General features: G+C 41.6%; 1 protein-coding gene across 1 annotated transcript in view; it reads left to right on the forward strand.

Annotated features, from left to right (window-relative positions):
- The window catches only part of LOC119777814 (heat shock 70 kDa protein 12A-like), an 87,154-nt gene extending 63,706 nt beyond the window's left edge, over nt 1-23,448 (forward strand). The window contains exons 6-10 of the mRNA XM_038276809.1: nt 1,547-1,830; nt 17,359-17,580; nt 17,658-17,829; nt 20,729-20,839; nt 22,543-23,448. Coding sequence (XP_038132737.1) covers nt 1,547-1,830; nt 17,359-17,580; nt 17,658-17,829; nt 20,729-20,839; nt 22,543-23,192 — 1,439 coding nt within the window. The 3' untranslated portion in view covers nt 23,193-23,448. The remainder of the gene's footprint in view (nt 1-1,546; nt 1,831-17,358; nt 17,581-17,657; nt 17,830-20,728; nt 20,840-22,542) is intronic.
- Nucleotides 23,449-24,985: the final 1,537 nt, after the last annotated feature.

Below are 24,985 nucleotides of genomic sequence, written 5' to 3' on the forward strand. Positions count from 1 at the left end.
GGAAACGTTCTGTTGTTAAATGTGCCATACAAATAAAGTGGATTGGATCAGATTATCTGTGTATCATATGTTAATTTGAGTGTGAATAGATAAATATTTCTGTAGTATAAGGTGCTTGGAGTGGTTAGTATGACTGGAAATGCACTATAAATTAAGTCCATTTACAGATTTCTACAGGATTTCTACATTTTTTTGGGTCATTTAGCTCCGGGAATATAGATGACAGATGTCCCAAAGCTAAATTATGGCCCAACAGAATTCTTTCAAAAGCAGACCATTGTGACTGTGGCCATAAAGATTGGGACTTGTATATCAAACTTTATTGGAACTAATTTTAGGAGTAAAATCAAATACAAAAGTGACAGAAAATGTCATAGTGGGGCTGGAGGTTTGACAAGACCCAAATGCAGAGACAAACGCTTGAGGTGGTAACTTAATGTCATGATCTTTTTCAGCGATCTGACCCACATGCAGGAAACCACTTAGAGGAACCGGGGGAAGGTTTAACAGGTTTATTGAAAACAAGTCGAGATGGGTCCAGTGTTACTGTGAAGGCTGGTGAACCGGCACTGGAAGTGAAAAGGGAAGTTCAGTGTTTAGTTTAGGCTCAATGGGAAATTTGAGCTACAATTTGCAAAAGCAGAAACAGCAACTGGACTCACGTTTCCAGAAAAGGTGTCTTGCCAAGAATCCAGTCGGTGTGGGTTGCTCCAGAAATTGGTTGACTCGTTGGAGGGCGGACAGGGTTTACCCAGGTTAAGTTGGTTTCTAGAGGAGCGGTGGAGCTGACTGCCACTTAGATTTCCTGAGGTATTTGAACGGTTCGTGTGGAGATGAATCCCCTGCTCAGTGTGATGCTCAAACAATCCTTTCGGGGGGAGAAGATCCAAACATCCAGTTTTCAGGATGACTTCCTGCCGAGAGGCAAAGACAAAAACAACAAGGTTAAGACTCAGGGAGACAAAAAAAAAAACTCAGTTTGACTCAGCAAAACTCAGCTTGGCTAGAGTACCCAAAACTGGCAAACACTCTGGTGTCGAGGTAGCTTAAGAGTCCTCAGATAATGAGGCAAGAAAAACACTGAGAAAACACTAAAAACACAACCCACACAAACTGGATTCCTAACACTTAAAGGTTTTAATGACAAAAGTTTAACAGAAGCAGAAACCAAAACATAAATCCACAAAAATCCAAAAATGCTCAAAACCAAGAATACTCACAACACTAAGGGGACAAAGTAATGACGACAAACCAGAAAACAGTGAAGGGAGCTGAGGAAAAGGAGACTGACACAGGAGGGCAAACAGGAATATCCAATAACTCAAATACAATCAAAAATACCTGGAACACAAGAATCAAAATAACACCAATGAAAACTCAAAATAAAACTTGAACAAAACCAAAACCGTGACAGAAAGGAAGGTGAAAAAATAAGAGGGGATAAGAAGTAAGGGGAGAGAGAATGAAATAGTGACAGAAAAGAGTGCATGAAAAGAAAAAAAAAACAGATACCGTCAGATTCTAACTTTCTTCTCTCTCCATCCAGCTGGGGTTGACTCTTTCATCATAGCCATAGACATCGGTTCAGCATACACTGGCTATGCTTACTATGTCAATCCCCAAAAGGAAGGAGGTGAGACCCAGATAAAGAGATGGGGTAAGGAACTTGGACTGGAATCCCCAAAGGCTCCAACCTGCATCCTGTTTGATGAAAATAAGAAATTCTTGAAGTTTGGTTATGAAGCAAAAACAGCGTACAACAATATGAAAGAAGAAGAGGCTAAGAAACATTATTTCTTTGAAAATATCAAGATGGGTCTTAATTGCAGGGTAAGTAAAATATATATTTATATATATCTCAGACAGAATAATTTATTTTTTTGTTTTGTACTCTACTGTGTGTGAGACTCAGTTCATTTTGATACCGGATGTTTTTTTTTTGCAACTGAAATCTACACTGGGAGGTGTTTTAGCCATTTCTTATCAGTAGATCACATCTCAATGAGTTGTTGCTGTTTTGTATGACACACAATAAAAGGAGCAAAACAACAACAAAACATGAAAAAAACTGATGTCAGACCGGATGTGTTGTCCGTGGCGATACCAGTATCGGACAGGGCCCCGATACTGCCCTAAAATGGTGGTATTGGTATCGGCGAGTACCAACAAATAGGGCACCGATACCATTTTGAGAGCCATAAGTTTATTCAACTATTGTCACCCACTCCTGGTAGGCAATAAAAAGTTTTTATTGTTATTATCCAGTAGAACTTTTTATTAAAAAGTTCTACTGTTTTTTTTTTTTTTACTATCAAGCATATTACAGTGGGGAAAAGAGCATCAAGCTTATGGCTTCATTACTCAGGAAACTACAGTGGCTAGTGGTGAATCCCATGTGGTCAGACCGTTCACTGCCCCGCCCTCACCCAGTGCTGCTAGATAGAGCTGAGGTGTCAAACAGCAGCACCGCATGTAGAAAGAGGAGCGGTGATCACTGAAGATATAACCAGCTGAACTTTTCTATAAATTGTTATACGGCTGCCAATCAAGTGCTTAAAAGGAAGTCAGAGCTTCTTCTGGATGAACCACAGTGGATCTATTTTTCAGAACTTTTGGAGTTTTCAAAAACTGATGGTCTCCCCAAGGAGATTTTAAAGTTTTTTATAGAGAACAATTCAACAGAAGTCTGTGATGTTAAGGTTCACCTGTGCTTTTATCGTGAAATGCTGACAGGAAATGACAGGGGGTTGCCAGGGGTAACGGTAGGTGAATAGTAGAGGGTTCTAGGAGGCTGAAGATTAAATATTAAATAATCATTCCACTAATTAAGGTCAACATGCCCACTGTTATATTCAGGAATGACATGTAATGATATGCAATAGCTTTTTATCAGGAAACAAAACAGCATTAACGTTTGCTGGGATGGTGACATCATCAGCTGTAATAAAAAATAATTAATGTAAAACAAATCAGCAGAAATGACAGTTTCACCTGCAGAAATAAAGCAGCCCTGGGAAAGTGGGCTAGATCTTTGTTTTTTAATATTTTGGAGCTTAATGAGGGATCGTTAACCTCTGGGTGATCTAAAAAGATAATCTTTATTATCTCTAAAACAGCAGCAGCACATGTGATCATTCTTCTTTTTTTTTGGCTAATGACCATTTAAAATGCTCAAAACTTGCTCTATAGAAGCTCTAACCATAGAGTTTATTCACTGAGTTTTTTTTCCACATCAGTGGGGTTTCAGCCTCATGCAGCTGAAGCTCCTCCTATTTGACGATGCGTTTTAGGGTGTAAAACTGCATCTGAATGCAGAGCAGAGAACTACCTGCGGGGCCAATGGAAATCACAGAGGACACCGCGCATGATCTGAATGCACCATTACAGAGCATGCTACACAAACTGGTGTCATCTTGTTTTGGGACTTATGGCTCTTTGAACATGACCAGCTTTTGAGGATCTGTTCACTTCAAAGTTGTCCAAATAATCTATTATTGGAAATATAAACTTTCCTAAGAACACACTATTTTATCCTTAAAATATTTTTATTTTGATTGTCTTTGTGAGTGAATTTAATCAATACTAATGGGATGGTGCGATATAAACTACTTGATGTAGTTGGTATTGCTGCATATGTAAATTTCATGTTAAGAAATAACACAGCCTTTTTGTAGGAGGTTGTTTAGGCAGGTCAGACTTCCGTCCTCTGTAAAAGAGTATGGTACATGGACATAATATTAGAGTATACTCCACATTTGCCTATGAGCGCTGACGTGATATGGTGCCGCCATCATGGGACTTCTGTTTGGCAGGAACCGAATCAGTTTTCAGATCATATTAAATGCAAGAAACTGCAGGAAAAATAAAATTGGTTGTCATGACTCTTTTAAGTAAAAAAAACAAAAATACATTTTTACAAGTACACAGTATGTTCTTGTAGAAAGATGTAAGTTTAAATTTTCAAAAAATACTACATTTCAAAATGTAAATGTCAAATATCCATGTAGTATCCTGTGCTTTGTTGAAATTTTTAATATACAGATCATATAAAATAGAAATATAACAATCATATAAAATAGAAATATTGTAATGATCCAGTCAGAAGACCCAAAGTTTCAGCCAGAACACAGAATAAGGATTTAAACAGTTTATTAAAAACTCATCAGACATCAGGAGCACATCCACCGTGGGTCAGGGATTTCTTAAAAGAGTCCTCCCTTCAGCAGCATGAATAGAGCAGATTTCTCCTTAAAACTGTTGTTGGGTGGCCAACAGTTGGGTGGCTTGGAGCACAGAGGCAGGAATAGGTCCAGGAAGCCAGACTCAGGCTTTAGTGAACAGGGAGCTTGGCAGGAGGCAGAAGTCAAGAGGCAGAAACAGGGTCGTTGTCCAGAGGGCAGAGAAATCCAAAAAGGGCTAGGCAAAAAGGGAAAATCCGTGAAGCAAAGACTTGGTCAGGTAACTTTAAGTGCTGGATACTGCTTGCTAGTTGGTTTGCAATTATCTGGCCCTGTCTGCCTGCCACAGGCTGTCTTATAACTGCTTGAACACAGGTGAGAGACATTCTGCTGATTGCACTGCAGTGCAGCAGGCAGCAGCTGGAGATGATTGCTCACAGGGAGAGCAGAGCATGTAGACAGGCCAGAATCATAACAGTACCCCCTCCTCAAGGTCCGGCTCCGGACGGACCACCAGGCTGATCAGGGTGGAGGTGGTGGAAGTCCCTGATGAGAGTCCGGTCAAGGATAAAACGGCCTGGAATCCAAGTCCGTTCCTCTGGTCCATATCCTTCCCAGTCCACCAGATATTGGACCCCCCGTCCCCGCCTCCTGGATCGGAGGATACGGCGGACCGTGTAGATAGGGTCACCATCCAAAAACCGGGGCGGAGGAGGGAGGTCAGAGGTGGGCCCAAAGCGAGGTGGGACATAGGGCTTCCACCCGGGACACATGGAATGTGGGTGTAATCCGCATAGACCGGGGTAACTGGAGACGGACAGCCACTGGGTTCACAACCTTGGCAATTGGGAAAGGGCCGATAAAGCGGGGTGCCAACTTACGGCATTCTACCCGCAGGGGAAGGTCCTTAGAGGACAACCAGACCTTCTGGCCCACCTGGTAGTCGGGAGCGGGTAGACGATGGCGGTTGGCAGACCTGGACTGAACCCCAGACATCCTGATCATGGACCTCCTGGCCCTCTTCCAGATACGTTGACACCTGACGGCAGCGGCGTAGGCAGAGGGGACTTTGGCCTCCCTTTCTTGAATCGAGAACGTCGGTGGCTGAAAACCATAAACAACATAGAAGGGGGAAAGACCAGTGGTACAGGACGGGAGAGCGTTGATAGCCTGCTCCACCAATGGCAAGTTGTGAGACCACTTGGTTGGGTCAGACTCACAGAGAATGGGAAGCTTGGTTTCGATCTCTTGGTTGGCCCTCTCCGTCTGTCCATCAGTCGGAGGAAGATAAACTGACAGATATGCCCAGTATGGAGCAAAACTCCCTCCAGAACCTGGAAACAAACTGTGGTCCTCTATCCGAGACAATGTCCTTGGGCAGGCCGTGAAGACGGAAGACCTCACGAGCTAAGACCACCCCCATCTCCTTAGCAGATGGTAGTCCCTTGAGGGGCACCAGATGAACCATCTTGGAGAACCTGTCGATGACAGTCAACAGGACAGTGAAACCATTAGAGGGGGGCAGACCTGTGACAAAGTCCATGGCGATTTGAGACCAGGGACGGCATGGGATCGGAAGGGGTCGCAGCAACCCCGAGGGTGGGCGGCGGGAGGGCTTAGCTTGGCAACATCTTTGACAGGTAGCAACAAACTCCTTGACATCCTTTGTCAGGGATGGCCACCAGAACTGCGAGCGGACCACCTGTATCGTCTTACTGACTCCTGGGTGACAGAAAAGACGGGAGCAGTGGCACATGTCCAGTACCTTGGGGACCAGGCGGTCTGGGACAAACAGTCGATCTGGAGGACATGAAGTGGGGACCGGAAAGTCCCTTATGGCATCCCTGACCTCTCCTTCCAGTTCCAACATAGTAACAAACAACCGGACTGCCTCTGGGAGAATGAACTCCCCAGCTCCACTGGTCATCAGCTCAGAAGGTTCATGAATTCTGGACAGGGCATCCGGTTTCATGTTTTTGATTCCGGGTCTGAAAGAAAGGACAAAGTTAAATCGTCCGAAGAACAGGGCCCATCTGGCTTGCCTGGAGTTAAGGCGCTTAGCAGACTTCAAGTACTCCAGGTTCTTATGGTCAGTCCAGACCAGAAACGGTTCCTTTGACCCTTCCAACCAGTGCCTCCATTCTTCAAGGGCTAATTTAACTGCCAGGAGTTCCTGATTCCCCACATCATAGTTACGCTCAGCCTGTGACAATGTCCTAGAAAAAAAGGCACAAGGGTGAATCCGACCATCCGAGGTCCTCTGGCTCAGGACCGCACCTACCCCAGTGCTAGAGGCGTCAACCTCCACTATGAATTGTCTCTCAGTATCAGGGGACCGGAGAACTGGGGCAGTGGTGAACAGTGTCTTGAGCTTGGTGAAAGCCTCCTCTGCTTGACTACCCCAAACAAACTTAACCTTAGATGAGGTTATGGCATGAAGAGGGGCGGCAACCTGACTGTAGTTGCGGATAAAACGGCGGTAGAAATTAGGAAACCCCAGGAACCTTTGTAGTTGTTTACGATTAGTAGGGGTGGGCCATTCTAGAACCGCCGTAACTTTGCAGGGATCCACAATAACCTTATTGGGAGAGATGATGAAACCAAGGAAGGAAGTAGAGGTGGTATGAAACTCGCACTTCTCTGCCTTGACAAAAAGGTGGTTCTGGAGTAGGCGCAGGAGGACTGACTGAACATGCCTTTTGTGGGTCTCAAGATCCTGGGAGTATATCAAGATGTCATCTAGATATACAAAAACAAATTGTCCCACCATGTTCCTCAGGACGTCATTCACCAAGGCTTGAAACACTGCTGGGGCATTGGTCAGCCCAAAAGGCATGACCAGGTACTCATAATGGCCAGTTTGGGTGTTAAAAGCTGTCTTCCACTCATCTCCCTCTCTGATGCGAACCAAATGGTAAGCATTGCGTAGGTCCAACTTGGTAAAAATCTGGGCTCCTTGAATCTGGTCAAATGCAGAATTCATGAGTGGGAGGGGGTACCGGTTCTTAATAGTGATTTCATTCAGCCCCCTGTAATCGATACATGGTCTCAGGGACCCATCCTTCTTATCAACGAAGAAGAATCAGGCCCCAGCAGGAGAGGAGGAAGTTCGAATTATCCCAGCCTTTAGGGAGTCCCCCACATATTTCTTCATAGCTTGGTTTTCTGGAACAGATAGAGAGTAAAGACGTCCCCTAGGGGGTGAGGTACCTGGAAGAAGCTCGATGGCACAGTCATAAGGTCTATGAGGTGGGAGGGCTGTGGCTCTAGACCTGTTAAAAACCTCCTTGAGGTCATGGTACTCTGACGGAACCTTGGACAAATCCGGGTAAGTCTCTTCCATGGCGTAGTCTGGAAGAGGCAAAAAATTAGCAGACGATAAGCAGGTGGCTGAACAGGACCTGGACCAACCCAGGATCTCCTTAGCTTGCCAGTCAATGTGGGGATTGTGCTTCTTAAGCCATGAAGCTCCCAGAATAATGGGTAACTGGGGGGAGTGGATAACAACAAACGTAATCTCCTCCAGATGATTTCCCCCCAAAGTTAGCTTAACCTTCTCAGTGACCTCATTTGAGGTGTTTATTTGGTGTCCATCCAGAGCGAGGACAGTCTGGTTAGAAGGTGCGGGGAGAAGTTTGATGCCATGGTTCTTGGCAAAGGATTTATCCAAAAACTCAGTATCTGCTCCTGAGTCAATAAATACTGAGACCTGGTGGGAAACAGAGGAGACCAACATGTTAGCAGGGAAGGAGAGTGAGGAGACAGTCATAGAGCCACGGCTCAGTAGAGAACCCCTCACCTCTACTGAGCCTGGCCTTTTAGCGGGCATTTGGCAGCAACATGACCCTGTCCCCCACAGTAAAAACACAGGTTTAGTTGCTTACGACGAGAACGCTCCTCCAGAGAAACCTTAGTTCTCCCCAATTGCATGGGCTCTGGATTGGGTGTTTGGGAAGCAGGAGGAGAGCTTCTCAGCCAGGGGTGAGACCCTGAGTGGGAGGCTGGGGTAGACAAAACCTCCCTATGTCGTCTCTCTCTTCTCCTCTCAGTGAGCCGGAGATCAATTTGAGTAGCCAAATCTTCCAGTTCCTTCAGTGACTTGGGATACGCTTGGGTAGCCAGTTGATCCTTGATGTTATCATTTAGTCCTTCCATAAAGGCATCCATTAATGCCTCCTGATTCCAACTGCTGTCGGCAGCTAGCACATGAAAATCAATGATAAACGAGGTCACACTCCTCTCCCCCTGCCTTAAGGAATACAACCTCCTGGCGGCCTCACGGTTAGGGAGAACAGGGTCGAACACTCTAATGAGCTCCTTAGAGAATTCAGAGTAAGAAGAACAGGAAACAGAGTTATTCTGCCATTCAGCTGTGCCCCATTGTTTAGCTTTACCTGACAATAGTGAAATGACGAATGCCACTCTGGAGCGCTCAGTAGGGAAGGAGGATGGTTGCAACTCAAAGTGTATCTCACACTGAGTCAAAAAGGCTCGACACTGCTCCGGGTCTCCTTTAAATAATTCTGGAGGGGTCAGCTTTGGTTCCTTAACCATGGTAGAAACGGTATGGGGATTAATGGCAGCTGGCTGTGGTGGGGCCTGAACAGAGACAGGAGACAAGGTGCGTAACATGGAAATAATTTCATTCATTCCTGCATCAAGACGAGCGATGGAATTATCCACACTGCTACGCCACTGCTGTGCTGGCGAGGGGTCCATTTTTTGGCCAGATAATTCTGTAATGATCCAGTCAGAAGACCCAAAGTTTCAGCCAGAACACAGAATAAGGATTTAAACAGTTTATTAAAAACTCATCAGACATCAGGAGAACATCCACCGTGGGTCAGGGATTTCTTAAAAGAGTCCTCCCTTCAGCAGCATGAATAGAGCAGATTTCTCCTTAAAACTGTTGTTGGGTGGCCAACAGTTGGGTGGCTTGGAGCACAGAGGCAGGAATAGGTCCAGGAAGCCAGACTCAGGCTTTAGTGAACAGGGAGCTTGGCAGGAGGCAGAAGTCAAGAGGCAGAAACAGGGTCGTTGTCCAGAGGGCAGAGAAATCCAAAAAGGGCTAGGCAAAAAGGGAAAATCCGTGAAGCAAAGACTTGGTCAGGTAACTTTAAGTGCTGGATACTGCTTGCTAGTTGGTTTGCAATTATCTGGCCCTGTCTGCCTGCCACAGGCTGTCTTATAACTGCTTGAACACAGGTGAGAGACATTCTGCTGATTGCACTGCAGTGCAGCAGGCAGCAGCTGGAGATGATTGCTCACAGGGAGAGCAGAGCATGTAGACAGGCCAGAATCATAACAAATATAACAATCAGAGACTGACTGTTCCATAGTAGATTACTGTAACTTAGAATAAAACAGTAGGCCTATCACATTGCATAGTCATTATGAAGTCAATTAAGTCTATAAATCATGTAATATAACATAATATACAAATTAATCACAATAAAATCAATGTGGTAATGGAGAATAATAATACAGATGAGACAAAAACGCTAAATTGATGTTGACTCTTGTTGGGTTCCAAAATTTAGGTTTGTTAAAGAAGAACTGAAATACACAGTAAGGGATTTTCAAACAGCTTCCTGCAGGAGGACAGACAGAGCTGCCCCCAAGACTCAAACACTCTCTCTCTACCGGTCCTCCTCTGCAGAGCGCTTTATTAACAGAACATAACACATGGTTACAAACAGAGTATTGTTCTGACAGAACAATTGATCAGTTCATGAAGACAGGATGCTCCACCAGAATCACAAGGCAGGATGGTCTCCTGACTGAATCACAAGACAGAGTGTAGCATCCCTTGCACAAATGTTTCATAAGCACACATAGATTTATTTCATAATCATCATTGAATAAACCTAACATTTCCCTCCTGTTGTGCATATAAAAATTAGTAAGTAGCACTTCTAGAAAGATTTTTACTACACACATCATAAATGCATTACAGATAGGGAATTCAATAATCAAAGATCAATATGCAAAAAAACAAGAATATGTCATGTCCGGATTAATGTGTCTAAGCCACATGCAGAACACTCGGAGGCACAAGAAAAGTTCAAAGATTTATTTACAATAAATGTACACAGTTTGATCAGATCCAAGAGGGGGCTTGACTGGTCAGGATTGGGTTCACTGCTGAGGAGGACAAAGAGATTAGTGGAGGTCCAGGTATTTTGCAGGTTGAGAGTGTTCAGGTCAGTACCTGTTCTGGAGTGGAGCAGAGCTGCAGAGGGGGGGGACCTTGAGGGGCCAGAGGTTGTCGGCAGGCTGAGGGCAGAGGCGGAGGCAGACCTTACTGAGTGCAGGCAGATCTCAGATTGAGTTTCCTTCCAGTAATCCTCTGAGAGCGGGCAGGCAGATACTTGACAGAGACAGCTCTCCAGAGTCCTACTGAGAACGAGCAGACAGATCACCGGCAGAGAAACTCTCCAGAGTTTCAGGTATTCAGGCAGGATCAACCTGGGAAGCAGAGAGGAGGAAATGGGATCAGGTTTGGTTCACAGAAGTCAGAGATCACAGACAGGCAGGTTGGCTCAGGCTTGCTAACCGTTACTGGCAAACACGCTGGCACTGGAGAGAAGCCCTCCGCCTCCTTAAGTACAGATCTCCTGATGAGCAGATGGGAGACCGGTGGTGCGGTCGGCTCAGGCTCCAGGAGATCTTGTACGCCCTCTGGTGGAGAAAGTGGACAAACCTCCAGATCCCAACAGAATATGAAAAACATTAAAATATAAAACTTAAGCAAAAATGTAAGATTTATCAAGAATGTAAAAAGCTTAAAAAATCTGTCCCTTGAGTAGGCAAAACCTCTCCAATAGAGGGAAAATTCATACCCGACCCCTCCCTAGGAGGCGATCATTATCCCTGTAACAGATTACACAGTTGCCACCATATCATCAGTATCTTCACCAGCATCTTGGCGGAGTTGAACATAAGTTACAGCTGAATACTGGATTAGATTGGATCCTATCATTCTCTGAGTCATTGACTGGATACATGGTATTAAGCAACAAATAAAAAGGAAAAATATAAGGAACAATCCTACAAATGGTAAAGCTATCCTCATCAGCACCTGCCACCATGATTCCATGGTGAACAAACTTTTCCGTGGTGCTGAACTTGCACCGGAGGTGTGATGTTCAACATACCTCTTTAAATCTTCAACTCATCCAGAGCGGTCTGTATGAGTACAAACATAAGAGTCTGTTTTACTCAAACCTTCAGCAACGTGCTTGGAATGCTGCCAGCACATATTGGAGCCGTAGGGATGACTTGCTGTGGATCCATCAAAAACCATTCTGGTTTTCCTTTGTTTCAGGTGGTCAGTTTGAGTCCCTAAGAGCACCAGTCCAATGGTCACCATCAGGCAGCAGAGCTACTTTAGTTTTCCCATCTTAAACCAGTCCCTCCAAGGAAGCACCCACTAACCAGGACGCTAAGAGACTGGGTTAGGTTGGTTTCTTCACCAGCGCTGAGACGAAAATCTCTAAATTGCTAAACCCCTTTGTAGCTGGGCTTCACCACAGATCCCTACCTTAGTTATGGGGTCCCTGTGAAGGTAATTGGGCTTCTTGCTGAGGAAAATCTTTAATCAGCTTACAATGACTCTGGTGGATCCAAGTGTATCTCTCTCCTGGATCTTCACAGCAGTTGGAGTTGCTAGTTGCACAATGTAGGGTCCTTCCATCTAGGAGCTGCCCAATTTTCCCCTTGATGATTTTAATCAGCACTTGGTCTCCAGGCTTCAGGCCTTCCTGTAGGGAAAACGAAAGGAGCTTTGGGCAGATTACATGTTGTTCACAACATGTGAGACATGCTCTGCAAAAATTTTTGAAGTAGTTATTTAATCCTGCAGTTGGATTAAATACTTGTTGTATTATACTCAATATCCCACCTGTGGAGACATGATAAACACATGGCTCAAAATAGCTGCTGCTTTCAATCAGAATCAGAAATAGTTTAATTATCCCAGAGGGAAATTACTTTTGTTACACACTTCAGTTACAGTTATGTATATATATGTGTATATATATATATATATATATATATATATATATATATATATATATATATATATATATATATATATATATACACACACACACATCCAACTACAAAATATTATAAAGATAAAAAATAAGAATATGGGGAGCTACTGTTACCACGGGTCCCCTTTAACCCTTAAGAGTAGGACACTACAGGTTTGAGCTTATCACCATGAGGCTTTAGCAACACAGCTCGGTCATATAACTTGCTTAACCATCAACTGTTTGGATGAACAGTTTTTGATAATTTGGTAGAGCTAAGGCAGTTGCTGAGAAAAGTTCTACTTGTAGCTTTGTGAATTGCTGTTCTGCTCCTGGGGTCCATTAGATTGTCTCTGACATAGCTATTGGTTTGTCATAAAAAAAACTTAAGAAAAGCTGAGTTTTTTTCTCATAATGTGGATTCTAAGCCCTGCAGTAATTGCACAATTCTAAAAAAGACATTTGTTATTTAGTTACTGGCTTAGCTCTCTAGCTATTAGTTTTTAACTCTTCTTTTTACCTTCTTCTGAAATAACATGGCCCAAGCAACAGACTTGTTTTTGCACCCGCTAAAATTTTATAACTGGATTTATACTTTCCTTTGCTTCACATTATAGCAGATATTGTTTTATCTTTGACCTGTATTGTGATTTAGGAACTATTTTAACTGGATCTACAGTTGTCAACAGACCTACGTAAATTTTTCCTGTAGACCACAAAGCATTTGGAATATCTTTGAAATCATTTTCATTAAATTGTGATAGCAAAGAATGCTGAGTTATTTTAACACATGCTAAATCTTGAACCTGGGGTTTTACATCGAACAGAATTTTATAAGGCTGTTTCCATAGTTGGAACAGATACACCATTACATTACAGTAACACCATTACATGTTCTATTCGTACAGCCTTCATTCCCCCCAGCATGGGGAAAATTGAAATGCTTAATTTTCCATCAAGTCTCACCCTAACAGATTAATGGGGTGAGTTGGTGATATTACTACAAAAACATGCAACCTTTTTCCTGTTTGAATGTCTTCTATTTCTATTGAATCACAAGGCAGGGTTGTCTCCTGACTGAATCACAAGACAGGATGGAGCATCCCCTGCTCAAATGTTTCATAAGCACACATGCATTAATTTTAATCATCATTGAGAAATACAACAAACACTAGAAAAACGACAGCATCATCCATTTAACAAAGAATTACTACATTGACATTTCACAGTGAATTACTTTCTATTTACTTCAATCATCGATTTTCCATCACGCTTATCCCTGCTGGGGTGGTGAGGGGTGCTGCTGCCTATCTCCAGCTAACTCAGCCAATGTCTTCCAGTCAGTCTGAGATAGCCAGACTAATGTTAGTCTTCAGACTAAACTATAGGATCCGTCGGCTATAGATGGATTTATTGCTTAGTTCATCCACTGACTGGGAAATTACCTCTGGAACGTCTTCCTGCAGAGAGAAAACTGCTGGTTTTGCAGCCAATGTGCTCATACATCCAGCCCCATATTCTATTTTCTTTCTTTGCCAATTAAATACATATTATTTTTTATTAAAAAGAAAATAAAGGCTATTTTAGTGAGCAAGGAGCATGGTAAGCAAGCAACAAATAAATAAATAAAGAAAATAATTTTTCAGAACAAAGGAGAATAATTAATTTATAAAATAAAAGAAGCTGAATATCTAACAATTTAATTCAAATAGAATACAACAAAAGATATTCAGAAGCTTAAATATACACTTATACACACACACATATATATATATATATATATATATATATATATATATATATATATATATATATATATATATATATATATACATACTCTAAAAACATAAATCAAAATTTATGTTTTTTTTTCTATTTATTGGTATAATAAAGCTGATAATAAGTATTTGAACACCTGAGAAAATCAATGTTAATATTTGGTTCAGTAGCCTTTGTTTCCAATTCCAGAGGTCAAACATTTCCTGTAGGTTTTCACCAGGTTTGCACACACTGCAGGAGGGATTTCGGCCCACTCCTCCACACAGACCTTATCTAGATCAGTTGGGTTTCTGGGTTGAGAAACACGGAGTTAGCGCTCCCTACAAAGATTCTCTGTTGGGTTTATGTTGGGAGACTGGCTAGTCCACACCAGAACCTAGATCTGCTTCTTCCAGAGCCTCTCTTTGGTTATTCTGGCTGTGCTTCGGCTCATTATGATGCTAGAAGACCCAGCCTCCATCCATCTTCAGTGTTCTAACTGATGGAAGGAAGTTGTTCCCCAAAATCTACCAATATATGGACCTGCTTATGGCAGAGAGACAGACACAGCACTGCTGATGCACAGGGCTATGGTCAACATAGATTCAAACTACTTTTTAACGCACTGATCACAGCAAATATATCTGCCATTGTTCCAGGCAAAGAAAGGTTAGGGTAGCTCCGCCCAATGCGCATCAGACCCACTTTACTACCGCGCAGCTGAACTAAACTGGTACAAGCATCAGAAATGAAGCAGCGCAAGCATTTTAGCTGATCCTGCTGCTTGCGGTCTGAACGTAGCATTAGATGGGAGTGAATCTGAGAGGCAGCTGCTAATTCAGGTAGAAAATGTTGCAGAGGTTATTTTTTTGTTTGGATTTGACCCATGTTTTTTTCAGTTTGGGAGTGATTATTGCAGTTTTAAAAATGGAAGGAAGGATTTCAGAGGTGAGGAAAATCCTTACCATCCTTATGGTGGTTATGGTTGGAGGGTAAGGCGAGAGAGTGGAAATTTGTCTTGTTGCTGTCCTCTTCTCCGCCCTCTACCCATGCATTCTCATTACATGCTGCTGCTATTTGAGCCTCTGGGTCCCAGCCTTTGGTCCCAGATTATTTAAGCTTTCTAGCAAGACTAACTGTAGTCTTCCCTTTGTTTGGTTCTGCCGGTTCCTGATCTGTTTTCTGCCTGCAGACTTTCTAAATTTTCGATCCCCCGTTTGCTCTGTTTACCTGTTCTGTTTGTTCTGGACTGTTACCTGGATTCCGCCTGGTGTCGACCCTGGACCTGTCTTCTGACCACAGTTTGGATTACCCTCTTGGCTCTTTCAGCTCCCATGCATTCTTAGATTGCTGAAGGACGCTGCTCCTCTTCTCTCCTGGATCTCTGGTGCCAGCTCCGTAAAAAGCAAAGGATTTCCGCTGCTCGGGACAAGACTATTATCCATAGTTTGAGTTTTGAAGTCACTGACCTAAGCCTTTACTCCTGCGGAGTTTCCAGTGAGCCCTACGCAGCAGACGAGCAGCTGCACGCTTAATTTATAAACTATTTTTTGTATATACCACTGTCTGTCTCACCTGAATTCTGGGTCCTATGTTCTGAGTCTTCTGACACTGCTAGCCTGATCTGCCAGATTTAACCGAACTTGGGCCTGTCTTCTGACCATGGCTTTGATTCTCCTCTGGTACCTCCTTGGTTCTCTGATCTTCTAGTCCGGTAACCAGGTTCTGCTATGAGTCCAGCTTTGGATTTCCCCCCACAGATACTCGGCGTCAGCTCCTAGTTATCTGCCTGCTCTGCTCATAACTTGGAACTGTGGGGGTGGCTCCCACTGCAAGTGGAAAAACCTCCCTTTTGGGTTCAACTCCTTGCTCCGGGGCTAAAAGTAACTCAGAACCAGATTAGTGACTTATGCTCATAGTCATGGCCCGTCTAGGATTCAAAGTCACTTACCTTAGTTTCTATCTCTACAGAGTATCCAGTAAATCCGCCCCATCATCGCAGCTGCATGTTCACTTTTTATAAACTTTTGTTTTGAAATCACCCTGTTCTGTCTGCTTGAATATTGGGTCCTAAGTTCCAAACTCCTGACAGTATTTCTTGTATCAAGTTCTGTGTTTAATAAGGTCTGGTCGTTGGTGTAGGATTTTTTATTTGTTGGTTGGAATTATTTATCTAAGCCAGTGCAGGATTTGCAATAGATATGTGGAATACTACACATTTTGGTATTGATCTGATACCTAGTAAATACAGGGCCTGTCATGATGGGTCTCTGTGATTAAACCCACATGCAGAACACCACACGAAGCAGGGTAAAAGTTTAACAGTTTATTAAAGAGATGCAAAAACACAGAGTATCAAAGCACTGGTTCTGGTACTCTCTGTAGAGAGGGATAGTTTGGTTAGCCAGGCAGCAGTGATAGCTTGGCAGAGTTTTGGATCTTGGTTTGTACCTGATGAGGTTCAGACTGTTCAATAGAGAGAGGGAACCAGTTGGGTCCAGAGACTGTGGTACCAGCAGAGAGTTCGGCAGCGACAGAGCTTAGCTTCAGGCTAGCGAGGTTCAGACCATGAGTTGTTCTTCTAGTTCTCTCTTGAGAACTGGTTGGAAGATTCAGGCTGAGGATCGGGCATTCAGGCAGGTTTCCAAACATTAGCTCCTCCAGAGCTACTGAGTTCAGTCGGGTTTTCCTGTGAGCAGAGAGAACAGAGACTGATTAGGATCAGGTTACTCTCTAGAGCAGACAGAGATTCTTAGCTCAAGCTGAGGCTCAGGTTCCGCTAACCAAAACTGGTCAACACTCCGGCGCTGAAGACAGGTCTGGTCGCTGCTTAAGTAGGGAGGTCTCCTGATAGGCTGATGATCCTCAGGTGTGTAGAAGGCTCCAGCTCAGGAGCCCCACAGCGCTCTCTGCTGGAGACAGGTGGCAGATCTCCAGATCCCAACAGGGCCAGTACCACCAATACTAATACTTTCATGGTTTTGGTTCTGTTTCAGTTTTCTCTTTGAGTTTTCATTGTTTCATTTCCATTTTGTGGTGTTTTCTGGTTGTATTTGAGTTCTTATGTATTTCTTGTTTGCCCTCTGTTGGCCCCTTATGTCATTCTCATTCCCCAAGCTTCTGTCTAGATTCTTCCATCCACACCTGCTCCTGATAAAGTATTAATTGTGATGTACAAAGAACATTACAGGCCTAAGTGATTGTAGCAACAACAGCTTAACTGACTCTGATTATCTTCATAAAGTGTATGATAGTATGTTAGGTTGTAGTCTTCTTTAAATCAGACGACTTAATCTGTGTGTGAAACCAGTCTAACATATTAAATATATTATATATATATATATATATATATATATATATATATATATATATATATATATACTCAGAACCCAGTGAATCAGACAGCTAAAGCAGCCAATGGGAAGTCAATGAAGGCCTTCAAGGTGTTTACAGAAGTTCTAAGATATCTGAAGGACGATGCTCTGGACACCATCTCAGCCCATGCCACAGTGGAAGAGTTTGAAGTCTCTGACTTCACCTGGGTGCTGAATGTTCCTGCCAGCTGGGGTCCTGAAGCTAAACAGTTTTTAAAAGATTCTGCAATGCAGGTAAAGTCATGCTTTCACAGAGCAGCATTGTTCTGAAATGTTCCTAAGAATGAAACTCTTCATTTCTCTTCTTCTAGGCTGCTCTTGTAACTGAAGGAACAAAAAGCAAACTGACATTTGTTTTGGACTCAGAAGCAGCTTTGGCCTGGTGTTTGAAGCCTCCTCCTGATAGGTTCATCAAGGGGAGCCACAGCAGAGACTCACTGGATCAGTCTGCAGAAATAAGACCTGCGGATCTCAGCAGTGGAGGTACAGTTCGGATTACTTTTAAAGTCTGTTATGTTCACATTGATCAATGTTTGCTGTGACAATTGCAAGGTCTACAGTTGTATATTATGTTCACTGATTTGATTTGTTCAGTAGGGTATCAGTGATTAAACTGGAATTACATAAAAAATTCAGTTTAAAAAGAATAAAATGGCCAAAACAGTTGTTAGCAGCTAAAACTCTGATCCTGTATTTATGATCAAAGTCTACAATGCTTCAGGTGTTGTTTTGGGATCTTCTTGGAAGGTTTGAGAAAGTCAGACTGCTACAGAATATCCTTCCTGACTGCTGCTTTCAACACCTGCAACAACTGTTAATAAAAATAACATATAAGTTACTGCAACATTTCATTTACCTTTGGAATTAATATTCCAAATATTCACTGAGGCTTTATGCCCACTCATAGGTGGAGGCCTTTCTAGATTAGAAAAAGAAAATACTGCATCAGGTAAGCAGAAGGGAAAAAAGAAAATTTCACTAATTAGTGGGTTACAGTTTGAGTTTGCAAACACACACAGAGAAAAAAGGTGCCTAGAAATACATTATTTATATGAATGAAATAAGTTCTTTGGTGCTTGGAAAGCTGTAGAAGACATGTTGCTCTTAGATTTCTTAAGTTTGTATGAATAACTTAGGAAGAGGATTAGAGCAGACTTCACCCTGGGGCCAGACACTGTTGTTGGAATAAATCAGAGGATGAGAGGGTCTAAGAATGCTCTATAACCTCTTCTCCACTGTAATTAGAGGGTTAATGCTTGCAGAGTCGTTTGACCTGAGTAGACACGTGTGAGTAAGCTGTTCCACTGCCACTGAAAGCCCATTGTTAGCGTGTTTTAACAGGTTTTTCTGCCAGTGGGAAAGGGTTATAAGAGTGAGGGAGGAGATGGGATGGAGGTGGGTCAAAGTTTGGTTGAATGGGGAATCATAGCCTTTGTCTTAATGAAGAGCATCTTAAGTATCGACTGGCTTCGGAGAGGGTACAGACTAGGGGTGTAAATCACATCGATCATGGCGATTCAATTCAGTATCGATTTCCTGACCCAACGATTCGATTATTTTCGATACTCAAGAATACACCACGATTCGATTCGATTCGATTAATCGATTAATTGGTTAATTTTTTTTTAATTTTTTTTTTTACACCTTAGAGGCTAAACAAAGTTTCAAGTTTGAAATAAATCAATGAAAGCTGTAATATCATTATGCATTTTCTTTAGAAACAACAGCAAATAACAGAAGTAGAAAAGTTGCATCAAAAAATACTGCAAAAATACTGCACAATATCAGTGTAATGAGTTCAATGCAATACCTCGGCTCCAGAGAAACTGTCCAACATATTTTTTTAGAATGTAATAAATATACTCAGGAAAGAGAGATGTTGCCTAGAGAGTTAGACAGGAATAAAAATAAACTAGATATAAGGGAATTGTTTCAAAGGTCATCTGGGGATGTAGTTTTTGGGAGTATTTTTAATTTTCTAAGAAGAACGGGTATTTTAGGGAGAATATAATAGTTTGTCTGGTCCATACTCCATTCTGGAAGGTGGCGGTAATGCACCTATAAGTTGTTTGCCAACCGCCATTAAAAAAAAGAAGAAGAAGAAGTGACAACGTCACCGCCCCTTGAGAGACGCTCTGCTCCTCCTCTCCCAGATTGTAGCTGACCGCAAACAGCACCAGACAGGAGGCAGGCTTGTTTTGTTTTTATGACCGAAATTGCGGAAAACAACTCGTGAAGTTTGACCCGCTAGAAGAGCGAGGTGCGCGAGAACGCTGGGACCCTTTTTCCAGCTGAATCTCCGCTCTTTTTGCCCTCATGTCCCTCCGTCGTCGGACTAAACTCGCCCCCACTTCCTCACCGCCTCGGCCGTATCTAGACCCACAGTGTGTAGCACAGACCACGCTTCAATATTGAGCATAATTTAAAAATGTCTGCATCAAGCTCACTGCAACACACTGCTGTAAGAGTATAACCAGGAAGCGAAGTAGGAGGGCAAAATAGGTTTAGTGCCACCGCAGCACGGGAGGGAGAATTACGCCCAGGAGCAAATGGATAAAAATAGACCGGAGGAAAAAAAACATGAATCGATTCTCTTGCGGACGTGTCGATGCATCGGATCGTCGGCTTTTGGATCGATGCATCGATACAAAACGATTATTATTTACACCCCTAGTACAGACCATCGTTGATTGGTTGAAGCTTGAGAGGCACGTCAGCAGGTGTTCCAGGTAAAACTGATTAAGAATTTTCCAGGGTGAATTTCTAGATGGATATATGAGGCACAAAAAGTAGAAGTCTGTCTACCTGAGCAGTGGATTGAGTAGTTATCAACTGCTATGTTGTCATTGGCAGGAATCTCTTCTGCTTTAGTGAGATAAATATTTTGCAGCCCAGTAGTGAAATTAATTATTTGTCTTAATTTTTTATATTATAAAATATATAAAATATAATAAAATATAATCAATCTTATCATACTATACTGTTTCTGATTACAAATTCTTGCAAAAATATGACATTTTACATCATTATGGCATATTTCCAAAAAATCTAACAACAAATTGGAAAAATATGTTTTTGTTGATAGTAACGAAAAATATTAAAATCCTTCCAAACATCTCACTATGTTAGCGCAGGTACTCCCACTATTTGTTTTTAATTATTTGGGGGAGTGACTGATTTCATTGTTGGGTAAAATCTAAACCAAAAGCTGTTTTTGATGTTCTTACCTTAAACCTTTGAGCAATCTGCACCAACAGAATCTGAAGAGCTTATGTTGCAAACTGGTGGTGTTGCTGTGGAAGCAGCCATAGAAGGAGATTTTACCACCAACAGGGAGCATATTTCAGATAACAAGCCTGTCGCTTTCTTTGTTTTTTTACAGACCCATCCAGAAGTCAGGCGACAGTAAACATTGAGATGGAACCAGACGAATCTGCAAACCTGCTGAAGAGAAAAACAAATATGAAAAGAGTTGTTGTTGTCGACTGTGGAGGTAAATGTGGTAAACTTTTATTCAAACACATTCATAACCTGGTTTATTTGTTTGTGAACACAAACATTATGTTGACTTTGGTTCAGCTTTGCTCATAACTAAGATATTTCATTATACATATCTAAAAAAAGCAAACATTTAAAAGAAAAAAAACTCTTGTTTGTGTATAAATATTAAAAATATTTATACACATTACATCCAACATCTTAACACCACTCTACAGTTTATATCACAACTTAATTGCAAATTCTATTAAACCAAATTACTTCCTTCAAATTCTAAAAATAAATTCCCCATAATGAAAATCTTTCTGGGGATGTTTCCAGATTTATGAAAAACAATAGAAAACCAAGAAGTCACCTTTAGGTAAACATGTGCAGTGAAAACAGCTCAACATGGAGCTCTGTCCACTGATCATCCCTCAGATGTTTCTACAGTTTAAATGGAAGTTTGCTGCTGATTAGAGGTGATTTGGAAACACTTACACTTTTCTATATAAGGTCCTACTGTTGACAGAACAGGTCAGAGTTCAAACAAAAAGCATGAAACCAACACAAACATTTCTACCGCTTTGAACGTTCCGATGTTATCAGTGGTTTTCATTGTTGGTAAATGGACGTTTGGAACCAGCAGGGTTCTTCCTATCTATCCGACCGTTTAAAATGATGAGGAGAAAGGAGCCTTTGTCAATGCGGTTTCCATCGGTTTGATCGTCACTCGGCCAGAGTTCCAGCTTTCCTCTGTGGGGAGTGGAAAACCTTCCAGAAGGACACAAGTCTCTCCAGCAATCCACAAATCAGGCATCTATGGTAGAATTAACAGAGAAAAGGCTTGAGGGAGCCGGTCAGGGGTTTACCAGGAAATAATTCTCTACTCTACTCTGATGAAACAAACACTGAAATGTTTGGTGTATATACCAGATGCAATGTTTGGAAGAAATGCCTTCATACATACAGAGAAGCATGGTGGTGGCAGTATGATGCTATGAGGATGTTTTGCAGCTGCAGGGACTGAAGACTAGAAGGAAACCATAGGAAAGATGAATGCAGCAATGTTCAGAGACAGACTGGATGAACAGCTGTTCCAGAGCTGCTCTTGATATCAGACTGGAGTGATCATGTTTCAGCAGGACTGTGACCAAAAGCACATGGCCAAGATCTCACAGGCTTTATAACCACTCAGACCTGAAGAGGCCAAGCCAGAGTTCAGACCTGAACATGGCTACATAGCCAAACTGATAGAGAAGTACGTCAAACAAGGATTAGTAAAACTACATAAACATAGGAGAGCTGAGCTCTTGGCATCATACTGAAAAACATCAAAGGCTGTAATTGCAGCCAAACAAGGATTAAGTCTGTAAATGTGATTTACTGGTTTCCTATTTTTATAATTTGTGGCAATCTCAAAAATATTTTTCCACATGGGCTTTAATAGGTATTAGTTTGTATGATTTTAAAAGAGATTAATTGAACACAACTTTGAGTAATGCTTAAACATAAACTGTGTGACATAAAGTTCAGCTCTGTGAAAATTTTCCAGATGCAGTGTCTAAAGTTATTATTGAAAAAAGAAAGACAAAGCTGAACAATTGCAAAGGACACACAAAACTACATGTATTTTGATCTTTTTCTATATTAGATATTAAACATTTTTACCTAAATGAATACATAAATCAATTTTATTCTCTTACTGTTTGTTAACAGATGAAACGATTGACTTCACTGCTCATGAAGTCCTGGAAGGAGGAGTCCTGCAGAAGCTGTTTGAGTTCCCCGGAAATGAAAAAGGGGGAAAAAATGTGCTTAATAAATTTAAACAATTTCTGGGAGAAATATTCTGTGATGGAGTCTGGGATGAATATGAAGAAAAATATCAGAGAGAGGTTCAAAGGATGCTACATGATTTTACCAGTTTAAAACGGGTAGATGAGGAGATTCTGATCAGATGTCCATATAGCCTAGTAGAGCTGGCCAAGAAAAAGAAAAACATTGAAATGTTCTTTGAATCAGTAGATGGAGCTTCCTGGGATGATGATGGATCCATCAGAATCACCAGAGAGAAACTGAGGTCTTTCTTTGCTGAGAGTCTCCAGGGCATCACTGAGAGTCTCAGACAAATATTTAACAGAGATCATAGCATTGGGTCTATTGTGTTAGTGGGGGGGTTGGCTGAGAACCAGATAATACATCAGCACATCATTGATCAGTTTGGACAACAGCATAAGGTCCTGGTTCCTGAAAGACCCCAGGAAGCCGTCCTGAAAGGAGCTGTAGAGCTGGTGAGAAACCCCCAGTGGGTGGAGTCTAAGAAAAAAGGCCCAGCTTGGTTAAAATGTTTCTCTGAGAAATTTTAAAGAATGAAAAGTCAGGGAACATCTTTTACATTCTGGGTAAAATCCACAATATCCCCATAGTGGGACAATAAAGGGATTTATCTATTTTTATTCTAAAGGATGGGTAGAGAACTTTTTTTGTCAACCTCTTCATTAACAAGCTAATCTTTCAGACTTAATGACCTGGTGTCACTGAAGATCCACAGAATTCAATCTGTCCACTTTCTATTTTACACTGGAGACCTGCTACAGATTATTAAGACTTTCTCATTTATAACAAAAGCTATATTCTTAAAAACAATTCTCTTGATGTATTTGCCTTTGTTGGTCAAACCTTTTATTATGTCTAAGGCTACATTCACACTGCAGCCTGAAGTGACCCAATTCCGATTTTTTTGCCCATATGTGACCTGTATCTGATCTTTTTATGACAGTCTGAACGACACAGATCGGATTTTTTTCAAATGCGACCCAGGCCACTTGGATATGTGGTCCTGAATCTGATACGTATCTGATCTTTTCAAATGCGACCTGTGTCTGTACGGCCAGGTCGCATTCATCCGACCTACACGTCATTGATACTTGACAAATGTTACTAAACGTTACTAATCTGCGTCCTACTAAGCGGAGGTGGGAAAAACTAACAACCATGGCGGAAGATAACACAGAGAGCAGTCAATGGAGAGAAAGTGAGGTTGCTGACTTAATTCATATTTGGAAAGGTAGCTCGATTCAGACCAAACTCGAAGGGTCTTACCGGAACCTGGCTCTCTTTCTTTTTGATCTTCTTAAAAAGATTTCGTTCGTAATGTGCCTGCTCCTGTTGGAGAAGAACTTAAAGAACGCAATATACGCTGCGGTATTACGAGTCATGTTTACTTCCGCAAACACTGAGGACGCTTGCTACATGTGACGTCATCGCGTCCTCGAGTGCGCATGCGGGACACTTCGGTTGAACGCTTTCAGTACACACATTAGATCACATACAAGTCGCATATACTTGGAAGTGTGAACGGACACGCAAAAAAATCTGATTTCACAAAAAAATCGGAATTGAGCATTAAGGCCTGCAGTGTGAACGTAGCCTTAGTAAATTCTGCAAACCTGAATAACTGATTCTTTAACTTCTTGATGAACTTGATGCGACATGTTATGATTTGAAGGTTTTTTCTCCAGCAATAAATAAAAGAAGTTTGAAATATTTATTTGTAAGTGATTTTTTGTTGTTTTTTTATTTGGTAAAGGCATAAACCATTTATTTACAGAATTTCATAAATTGTTTACATATATTGTATATTGTATTGTTTCCTTTCCCAAACGTGTTGATTTATAAATACAAACAAAAAATTACAAAAGCCAAGACAAATACAAATACATAATTGAGAAAAAATAAATAAATTATAAAAGATTTAGAAAAAAAAAATTATAAAAAAAAGTTTAGAGAGGACACTTTAATATTTCAATCCGTACATTTTTTGGGTATTCCTAACCCTTTCCCCAAAAGATAAAAAATTATTACAGTTAATTTTCTCCGGGGCATTTAAAGGTTTTTTATCTCCTTAAGAAAAGGTTGGGGTTTGGGTCTCTTTGAAAACCAATTTTTTTCTTCAAAATTTAATTTTTGCTTTTTAATTTTTTTTCCGCCCCAAGGTCGGGTTTGGAGGGGGGGGTGTGGCTTTAGCCAGAAGAATTGTTATCACCCCTTTTTGGCTATAAATCCAGTATTTTAAAAAATTAAGGTAGTGTTAAGGAAGGAAGAAAATTTTTCTAAATGGGTTAACCTTTGGGAAAAAAGGGGTTTTTGGCCTTTTTCT

Source organism: Cyprinodon tularosa, unplaced genomic scaffold (assembly GCF_016077235.1).
Source record: "Cyprinodon tularosa strain WSP-4 unplaced genomic scaffold, ASM1607723v1 ctg1275, whole genome shotgun sequence".
NCBI classification, from domain to species: Eukaryota; Metazoa; Chordata; class Actinopteri; order Cyprinodontiformes; family Cyprinodontidae; genus Cyprinodon; species Cyprinodon tularosa.